The 11,117-nt window shown below is 41.7% G+C and overlaps 1 protein-coding gene across 1 annotated transcript in view; it reads right to left on the bottom strand.

Annotated features, from left to right (window-relative positions):
• Window positions 1-3,308: 3,308 nt before the first annotated feature.
• fgfr1b (fibroblast growth factor receptor 1b) overlaps window positions 3,309-11,117 on the bottom strand; it is an 84,356-nt gene continuing 76,547 nt past the window's right edge. The window contains exons 15-17 of the mRNA XM_035390527.1: window positions 8,163-8,300; window positions 5,817-5,922; window positions 3,309-5,707 (exon numbers count right to left, since the gene is read on the bottom strand). Coding sequence (XP_035246418.1) covers window positions 5,519-5,707; window positions 5,817-5,922; window positions 8,163-8,300 — 433 coding nt within the window. The 3' untranslated portion in view covers window positions 3,309-5,518. The remainder of the gene's footprint in view (window positions 5,708-5,816; window positions 5,923-8,162; window positions 8,301-11,117) is intronic.

Below are 11,117 nucleotides of genomic sequence, written 5' to 3'. Positions count from 1 at the left end.
GTGGAGGTTGTTGAGCAGGTGACACTCGAGCCGTTTGTGCTAAGCCTGCCAACAGCCACTGCTGACTGGGTGTGCTGCCATAGACTAACTTTGCTGAACGCCACCATTACCCTGGCGAAGGATCACCTCAGTGCCCACCCACCTCGCTCTCCAGCACCTAGCCCTGCCCCGAGGGAACCCCGGTCTTCTCGACCGGTTCCAGATCCTAGGAGAAGACCACCAGGGGGCCTTCATCGGTAGCGGTGGAAACGTTCTCTTCTCTTCCCAATACCCTGTCTCCCCACAACCCCTTCCGTGTCCCCCACAGTCCCCGGTTTCAGTGGTTGCAGTGCCAAACACCCAGAAGCCTCCTCAAAAACCTGGGCAGGAGTGCTGACGTTGTGGCCGGCCCGGCCACGTCCGCAGGAACTATCCGCTGATGGAAGTGGGCCAAGTGGTGCAGGTCGCTGGCTCACCAGCCCCCTCCCCTGGTCAGGAGGAGATGTACCGAATAAGGATCCAACGGGGTATACGCCAGGCTTTGTTGGATTCAGGGTGTAAACAAACCATGATTCATCAAAGCTTGGTTCGGCCTAAGGCATTGGTGGAAGCATCATGGGTGTGTGCATGGGGATATTCACGATTACCCAGTGCCAGTGGAAATCTGACATGGGGGCAAAAAGCAGAGTAAAGGCTGAAGTTAGCTCCCGCCTGTCGCATCCCTTTTTATTGGCTACTGTTTAGTTGGGGTTTACTAATGTAATTAGAGCTTACATGGGGAAACAATCACGACTGATAGGAAATAGGGTTAGGGTTAGGGTTGGTCATTGTAATTAACAAACCAGTGTTAGCTTGCATTTTCTACAGCACCCTATTTTCAATAAAAACGTGTTTTGAATTCATCTGTCAAGCTATTTACGACAATACGATCGTGACATGTAGAGACAAGCCCGCTAGGCCGATTACTGCAATGTTCAACTTAATCAAGCGACTGGTGTTAGAAATGAACTTTGCCTAGTAACACGTACACAGTACGTCAGACTGTGCATTTGGAATTGTCAATGTTTCCGGTGCTTGTCCCTTACAAATAAACAAATAAATTAATTAAATAAATACACTTTCCCATAATAATCTGTGGTCAAGCTCAATCCACATTTCTTCAATCCACAGAGATGAAGAAATGAATGGATAAAATCCTAATTAATTTCTTTATTCATTTATTAATTTCTGTATTCATTCACGTCTGTATTTATTTTCCCTATTTATTCACTAGCATGACAAATTATAGACTATGTTGACATTGCGATGGTGACAGCTTCCCTAGATACCATAATGAACATACTATAGTTGACGAAAACTGTTTCTGATCAACTTTATTCAAAAGTATTTTTTTTTTCTTACTCATTGTCACAATGTATCTTGTATCATTTGTGCAAAGCCAAAGTTGTCGCAAGTGTCACTATAAATAACGTTACCAGATGACTTACCACAATAGATTGATTGACAACACTGTGAAAAGTAGTGATTTTCGTCCTGACGATGGAAGTGATCAAAACCATCGTCCCTGTTACATCATCCCTGTTACTCGGACATTTGCAAAGTCCTTAAATACAAAGCTGTGTGTCCATAATACACCTATGTGCCGTAGTGCATAGAATGACTGTTGTTTTTATTAGTCATAGCGGTTTTGGTTGATTATTGGCAAATTTAGCATATTAAACATCTTTACTTGGGATATGCAAGCAGACTGCATTTCCTAAAGGCATTGTGTTCAGCGACGCACCCCTGCCTTTTTAATAAGTTCACAAGCGACTGTTTGCGGCAGGGGAGGGTGATGCCCAAGCGATCTAATCGGGGGACGCACATATAACATATTTCCAATTTCACAAAGTTCGTTTTAGAAGGACTAGTCTATTATTGCTGTGTCGGGAATTCTGAAATATACATTATACGCGTAACAAACTCTGTTTTTAAAACGGAGAACACACCCGCATGTGGCCGATTGCAAGATGGTATTAGCCTATGTCTCTGAAAAAAGGCGAGTTGCTCTTGGACTTCTGTGACCTGCCAGCATGCTGTGTTCAGCTAGCATCTTTACCAAAAATATAACAAATGAATGATGTTTGTTACGGCTTAAGTGTTAGTGTCGGCCTCGGATTACAGATTGACGGTTTTTGTGCTGAGCATAGTGAACCTACCATGTATTGGCTTCCGGTCGTTATGATTTTCGGCCTGGCTGCCTCGTCTCTCATGTGTAGGCCGTTTGAAACTAACTTTAAAGTATGCTGTGTTACGAACCAATCTTGCGTTTCCAGGTTTTGCAAGTCTGTCATCAAAGAAATATATCAAGAGGGTTCTGCTAGGCTATCGATTGCTTGAAGACATGTAGGCATTTGGGTATGTAATGTGGGGCTTGTGATCTAATGATGAAAAATGAGTAAATAGTGAGATATAATAAAATAATTGCCTTTTAATTAAATAATTAAAATCATTACAAGGCGGCGAAGCAATTGGAAAGAACACGACGTGATAACAAATGTTTAAAAATGCTATGGGTTAAATATCTCATCTGTAACCCAGCACTGAGTATCATAGAGCAGTACATACCTCATCTGTAATCCAGCACTGAGACTGATAGAGCAGTACATACCTCATCTGTAACCCAGTTCTGAGACTGATAGAGCAGTACATACCTCATCTGTAACCCAGTACTGAGACTGATAGAGCAGTACATACCTCATATGTAACCCAGCACTGAGACTGATAGAGCAGTACATACCTCATCTGTAACCCAGTACTGAGACTGATAGAGCAGTACATACCTCATCTGTAACCCAGCACTGAGACTGATAGAGCAGTACATACCTCATCTGTAACCCAGCACTGAGACTGATAGAGCAGTACATACCTCATATGTAACCCAGCACTGAGACTGATAGAGCAGTACATACCTCATCTGTAACCCAGTACTGAGACTGATAGAGCAGTACATACCTCATATGTAACCCAGCACTGAGACTGATAGAGCAGTACATACCTCATCTGTAACCCAGTACTGAGATTGATAGAGCAGTACATACCTCATCTGTAACCCAGCACTGAGACTGATAGAGCAGTACATACCTCATCTGTAACCCAGCACTGAGACTGATAGAGCAGTACATACCTCATCTGTAACCCAGCACTGAGACTGATAGAGCAGTACATACCTCATCTGTAACCCAACACTGAGACTGATAGAGCAGTACATACCTCATATGTAACCCAGCACCGAGACTGATAGAGCAGTACATACCTCAACTGTAACCCAGCATTGAGACTGATAGAGCAGTACATACCTCATCTGTAACCCAGCACTGAGACTGATAGAGCAGTACATACCTCATCTGTAACCCAGCACTGAGACTGATACAGCAGCACATACCTCATCTGTAACCCAGCACTGAGACTGATAGAGCAGTACATACCTCATCTGTAACCCAGTACTGAGACTGATAGAGCAGCACATACCTCATCTGTAACCCAGCACTGTGATAACGGTATTTTATATTTATTTTATTGAGAAATGTATTATTTCTTATCCTACATGGAAAGGATTGTTAGTTAGTAATGCCTACTGTTGAAATCTGATGGTTGCTACAGCTAGGCCAGTACAGTAAAAGAGATTTGTTTAACCACACCACGCCCAGTTTGCTATCTTGTCTTACGTGGTAAAACACACAGCAATCTCTAAAAACAGAATCTATTACCAGAAAATTCAGCAGCCTTATACATTTATAGACCCCATTTATTATATATAATTTTTTTCCCAACAAACATTTTATTTATTGTGTTTGCTTTAGGATGGTGTGTGTTTTCTGTAAAGCCTGTTTTGTCCACTGTAAACACATTTTCTCCAGTCCTGAAATCCTTTTATAGAATCACTGTTACAAAGCAAAGACATTTAGAAAGGCATTACTAATTCCATCTGGAAAATCAACTACAGCTCACTCACTATGCAATAATACTACACGGCATTGTCACCTTTTTGCTTAAGAAATGGAAATAACACTGAATCCATTAAATATGAACAAATAGGCTATCCAGAATCACATAACAGGAATTGCACTGCAGAAAAAAGTAAGTATCACCCTGTGATACAGGCAGTGGAATGCATTTGAGTAGCACATTCAAGATCTAAAATTAGTTTTACTTGACATTCACTCACAAATCTCAAGAACAGAATCAAGCAACAACAAACTCTAACAAAACTCTATTTAAAAAAAAAAAAAAAAAAAAGTTCAAATGCCATAAACACACTCTCATATTTTTATTCCCTTTCCTAAGTGTATCTACAAATATGTGATTTTTCTTCTTGGCAATACAGCAGAACTTCAGAAATGTGAACTTGAGAAATACAGACTGCTCAACTGAACGCTGTATGAAACCTCAAACCCTGTATGAAACATTTTACACCTTTTTTTGAGTTCTTTATTATCTCTGATGCAAATGGGTGAGCACTAAACCAAAATGAGTCACCTTTCCACTGATAATAAAGTACACTATATGAACAAAAGAATGTGGACATCCCTTGGTCTGGAGCTGTTTTTCATGGTTTGGGCTAGGCTCCTTAGTTCCAGTGAAGACTAATCTTAACGCTGCAGCATACAATCACATTCTAGACTATTCTGTGCTTCCCCATCAGTTTGGGGAAGGCCCTTTCCTGTTTCATCATAACAGTGCTGCCGGGCACAGAGTGATGTCCATTTACAAATGGTTTTGTTAAGAATGGTGTGGAAAAACTTGACTGGCCTGCACAGAGCCCTGCCCTCAACCCCATGCAACACCTTTGGAATTAATTGGAAAGCCAACTGCGAGCCAGGATTAATCGCCCAATCAGTGCCCAACCTCGCTAATGTTCTTCTGGCTGAATGGAAGCAATCCCTGCAGCAATATTCCAACATTTAGTATAAAACCTTCCCATAAGAGTGGAGGTTGTTATAGCAGCAAAGGGTGCCCATAATTTTGGAAGAGATGTTGGATGTCAGGAGTCCATATACTTTCGGCATTGTTCTGTATGTAATGGGAGACTGGTTATAAATGGTTTGACTACTGGTTTTAGATTAATTTAAGTATTGATTAGGGTTAGGAGAGCAGCCCTATTTTAAAGAAATAAGGTGACATTAACATAAGTTACAAGTCTAACAAATAAAGAATTCAGGCTTTTTACAGTTGGTGTATTTTGACGAAACTTTCAAAGATCCAACTGTTTCAATATATTTAGTTCCAAAAAAAGCTGCTATTTCTGATGCGTTCACAAGGTTATACTGTACTCTTCTAATTGTCAGCAAAGAAGAAACTAATTTAATATATTTCACTACAAACAAAACAAAAAAAACAAGCATAAGTTATTTTGGCTGTCTGCTGCTTCCTCTGCTCCCATGCTGGTACAGGCCTGTCCAAGGGATGGGGCTGAACTGAGAGGGCTGGGGCCACAGTCAGCTGTCTTTACTATTGGCTGAAGAGAGGGGATAGGGGTTGATGGACAACCTTGGGTCCTTCAACAGTTGTCGATGGCAATCTGGTTGGGCTGTGGTGGGAAAGTAGGCAGGCATAGTGAATCATAACTGTTCACGTGAGAGAAGATGGTATCAATGGGTGAGTAGTAGGTCAAGCTGTAGGTGGAGCTTTGGTTGTCATGGACGCTGGGGGCGTCCCGCTGCAATGGCGGTGCCAGTTCCAGGTACTCCTGTAACAGAGGAATGGATGTTGGTCTGATAGGTGTAATGATGTTCAGGTGATATTCAGACAGCTGTTTTTCAAATGTGCTGTGTGTATTCCAGAGATGGAAGAGTCACCTGGGTGGACATCAAGGCTAATGTGCAGTCCAGGTCTTCCACCAACTGCATGAAAGTGGGTCTCTGAGATGGCACTGCATGCCAGCAGTCCTTCATCATCATATAGCTGAGAAAGAGAGAACAAGAGAAGAGAGGGATGGAGTGGAGGTAGTTAAGAACAAATCCAGGAGGGTCTGTATACGTTGAGTGATTCAACAAACAATTAAATCTCATGTCCTAAATGCAGACCTTACCACTGAAGCTAATAAAAACTGGATATTGCAGCTATGCTGAATTTTATGAAAATCTGTGTAATGCAGCTATGCTGTAGCTGATAGCTTCCTCCTGCCCCAACCAGTGCAGTGGACTGTCCGTCAAGGTTAACATTTTATCTGAACTGCAATAAGTATATAAAATGTATCTTACTTTTTAGAATGTACACATGTTGAAAGCCGTAGGTAAAGGCTAAAGATAAAAAACAATCGATACATGTCTGGCTAAAGAAGTAAGTGAGCCAGCTAGCTAGCTAGCTGGCAGCAGCTGAGCTGTCTGTGGGAGGGCAAGACAGTGTAAACAAACTTGTCACAGCAGACAGATCTGTCAGATCTGTGCTGATCTGCGCAGAGTTAGGTGAGCAACTGTGAATGTAGCTGTGTTATGATCCACATTCTGCGATAAAAATAAATTATACTGTCCTTCAAGCAAAGCAGAGTTCCTGAATTTTGTGTAGATACATTTTGCTGATTATAGTGACACGAATGAGCTGCAATTTTTTGGGTGCACCTAAATTATGTGCTGGTGCAAATGAAAAAGTTAGGGGCACCAGTGACACCAATATAAAAAGTTAGTCTAAAGCCCTGTAGGCTGGTGCATAGCTAGTGGTTAGCAAGTTAGCTTGTCAGCTGGGTAGCTAATGGGAAGAGGGAGATTGGGAGCTTGTACACATTTTATGTTTATGATAACCTTAACATGTAACAATACATTTTCTTGAGTACCGTTTTTGTTTACCACCACTGGTGATTTGTGCATATCCTTTTTACCCACAGGTTTTATACTGTGCATGTTTGATTGCTAAATGACAGAAGATTAATTAAAAAATTAAGCAGGCAGTTGGTAAAAAAAGCTCAGTTGAAGCATTTAATCCAAGTATTTGAACACAGCTTCTTGTTATTTCTAGTGATTTCTTCATTTCAAGTCTAAGAACAAAGGTTGAACAGTGAAGTTAAATCTGTCTGGCATTTTGGGGATGTACTGTGTGAAAATGGTGTGAGTGTTCTCATGTGCACACATGGATATGTGTGCAAGTGTGTTTATGCCTGGGTAAAATATATACATAACACAGTACAGGCATATGCATATACAGTAGCATTCTACTTCCTGTTCTTCCTTCCTGTATGGTTCAAACTCTCATAAGAGCCTTGTGTACATTATAAAAACCTGAATGTTCTGCCATTTTTAACAAAAACCTGCATACTACAGTTATGCTGAAGCTGATCAGAACCTGGGTCCTACAGCTATGCTGTAGCTGATTAGAACCTCGGTACTGCAGCTATGCTGAAGCTGATCAGAACCTGCATACTACAGTTATGCTGAAGCTGATCAGAACCTGGGTAATACAGCTATTCTGTAGCTGATCAGAACATGGGTACTACAGCTATGCTGTTGCTGATGAGAATCTGGGTACAGCAGCTATGCTGAAGCTCATGAGAACCTGGGTACTGCAGCTATGCTGAAGCTGATCAGAACCTGGATAACCTACAGGGTCAGGGTCCAAGTTAAACTATGTGGTCATTCCCTGCACTTGGTACTGTACTTCCCTCTAGGGTTTTCAACACACTTGTTCCTGGTAATGGTTATACACTTTGTTATACGTCGCTCTGGATGAGAGCATCTGCCAAATTCCTGTAATGTAAGAAATGTAATGTAATGGATACTGCAGCTATGTCGAATCTGATCAGAATCTGTGTAATGCAGCTATGCTAAAGCTGATCAGAACCTGGATGCAGTACCGCAACAATGCTGAAACTGACCAGAACCTGGCTACTGCAGCTATGTTGAAGCTGATGAGAACCTGGGTACTACAGCTATTCTGTAGCTGATGAGAACCTGGGTACTGCAACTATGCTGAAGCTCATGAGAACCTGGGTACTGCAGCTATGCTGAAGCTGATCAGAACCTGGGTACTACAGCTATGCTGTAGCTGATCAGATCCTGGATACTATAGCTATGCTGAAGCTGATCAGAACCTGGATACTGCAGCTATGCTGAAGTTGATCAGACTGGGATACTGAAGTGTTGCTGAAGCTGACCAGACCTTGACACAGCAGCTATGCTGAGCTGTACCAGGAATGTGGTAGAGAGTCTTACAGCTCTTCAGTGCAGGCAGTGGGTCGGTCCATGCGATGTCCCTCCTTCAGCAGCTTGAAGAGCTCCTCCACTGGGACCCCTGGGTATGGGGAGCCACCCAGAGTGAAGATCTCCCACAACAGTACCCCAAATGACCACCTGCAATATCCAGCCAATAAACAGTCAAAATAAATTATATATTCAACAGAAGGGATCACAACAGATGAGCTCAAAATAAAACCAGGTAAAAACATGCAATGTCACAACAAATGAACCAATCAAGACACAGAAACTTTTCAGCTAACACATAGTGGGAGAACACATAAGAGAGGGGAGGGGTGGAGCGAGATAGAGAGAGAGAGAGATAAGGAAACAAATTCAGAAAAAGAAAGGTCAATCTGAAGAAACAACAAAAAAAAAAGTGACAGTTGGGCTACCAGCAGTTGAACTCCAGCACCACATTGTAAATGTTACAATTTAAACTAGCTGTATAAATGAGCCAATCAGAAGAGCAGCAGCCCCTCCCCCACTGCCCAGCACAGCGAATGTACGGACTCAGTGACACACTCTGCCCACACTGCAGCCCAATTCACTATCCCCCAGAAATCACAAATGAGAGCAAAAGAAAACAGTTTAAACAACAGCTTCTGAGGGAGAAGCCAGACACTGTGTTTGTTGACTGTTATAAAAACGGAGAAGTTAGCAACCTCATTTTGTACTCTGACCAGCCTAAAGCCTGGCACACAGCCCTTCTGATCCACTATCCTTCATGTAAAAAGGAATTTGCAATGGATGGAAGGTAAAAATAAGGGAACCTGATGAACCTGACTGTATTATGATGACAGTCAATTTATACAAAAATGTAACAGTAATGGTGCAGGGCAACCTCAGAGAATTCCAAACAGCTTTCCCAGCTCTGAAAGAAATAGCTAAAAGGGAAAAGGCCTCTGCTAGTCTCAACCCCCCCACAGACCCCGATGCTGCAGGTACAGTCAGCAGCCACGCAGAGGAGCAGAGCCAGAAGGAGAGTGAGCTCCCAAACTCAGACCAGGCCAATCCCTCCTAGCCAACAGAGCTCTGACCGAAATAAAGGACCATTTCACACAGCTGGAAATAGAGCTAGTGCAGCTGAGGGAGATGGTCCTTAAACAGCAGACAGACAGGGACACAGACCAGCAGAATGGCAGGCTATCAGCTCACATTAAAGAGCTGCAGCAGGACAGGGAGAACTACATGGAGCAGCTAGCAGCACTGGCGGAGCAGGTCAGAGAGCTGCAGCAGGACAGAGACAGCTGCAGCACTCAGTGAGGAACTGCATGACAGAGGGAATACAGCAGAGGGCATGAGGGAACAGATCCACTCCACTGACCCAAACCTTCCCACGACAGCGAGCTCCACCCAGATCGCCAGCCCCAAACTCTGCGAACACCCTCAACTCCCATCAGCGCAGATGCACCCCCCAACCAAGAGTCATCGCCAGAGCCCAGCACCCACTCAAATAGGAAAGCAAACATTGTGCTGCTAATTGATTTGAACTGAAAATTTATCGAAGAGAAAAAGCTCTTCCCCAGACACAAAGTGGCTAAACTCTGGTGTCCAACCACCCAAACGGCTTTGGATCTGCTCTCTGAGTCCCAGCTCGGCAGCCCCAGCCACATCCTAATCCAAACAGGAACCAACAACCTGAGGGCTGAGCAAAACAGAGTAGCAACATCACTGAGGGCAGTTATAGAGAAGGCTAGCCACACTTTCCCAAGCTCTAAAATTGTGATGTCCACTTTGTTGCCAAGAAAGGATTTCCACCCTCTCACAATAAACAAGATCAACGCCAGCATCTCAAGGGACTGCTGGAAATCTTTAAACAAACCACACCATGATGAATTGGCCATCCAAAATTGAGAACTATAGAAGAATCATTTTGAACAATTATATAGTAAGACGATAAAGAATCCTTAACAAAACCAAATATGTGAAACACTGAACAACCTTGAAAAAATCATTAAAGATAATCAGAATCCTCTAGATTATAAAATTATCAAATCAGAACTTGTGGAAACATTAAAGGCCTTGCAACGCAAAAAAGCCTGTGGGGCAGATGGCATCTTAAATGAGATGCTGAGACTCACAGATAGCAAATTTAGATTAGCCATTCTAAAACTGTTCAAATTTGTTCTGAGTGTGGGTCATTTCCCTGAAATCTCGAACTAAGGACTCATAACTAGAGCCCGACCGATTTTTGGGTCCGATGCCGATCCCGATTTTGGAGAGTCCTAGCCCACCGATTACTGATGTTTTGACCGATATTTTGTCAAAAAGTGCAACATTTTCAAATCAATTTGAAAAACTTTTATTTTATTAAAGTTTCTATATTTAAGAACATTTAACTTATAAGCAAACAAATAAAAATAAAAATAAACACACAAAGAACTTTTTAGATAAGAAAATGTAAAAGATGATATTAAATTAAATATATATTAGCATCATCTTTAAGTGTGTGAAATCAAAATAACTCCACACCTTGCTTTTACTCCTTTCTTTTCCAGCCATCGATAAAATAAAAAAATTAAAATCAGTTTTCCAGTTTCAAACGTATTTTTATGAATATTATTATTATTGTTGATGTTATTAATTTGTTATTATTATTTCTTAGTACCTATTCTCAGTAAATTAATTATATTTTCTTATTTTATTCCTACTACATGATCTCAACGAGTAAGACTTTATCTAGCGAGCTTCCCTGTCCATAAGAATTTGGTGGTGAAAATAACTACAATGCGCTCGGACGCGTGACTAGATGACACGCTCGCAATAACGCATTAGCTTTTGACACAGCCTCATTATTTCTTATTATATATTCTCAGTAAGTTAAATGAATTATATTTTCTTATTTTATTTCTACTACATGATCTCAAAGAGTAAGACATTATCTAGCGGAGCTAATGAGTGAATCATTACATTACATTACAGGCATTTAGC

This window comes from Anguilla anguilla, chromosome 14 (genome assembly GCF_013347855.1).
Source record: "Anguilla anguilla isolate fAngAng1 chromosome 14, fAngAng1.pri, whole genome shotgun sequence".
In the NCBI taxonomy this organism is placed as follows: Eukaryota; Metazoa; Chordata; class Actinopteri; order Anguilliformes; family Anguillidae; genus Anguilla; species Anguilla anguilla.
Note: the sequence above shows the minus strand (reverse complement) of the source record. Positions and strands in the feature narration are given on the sequence as shown.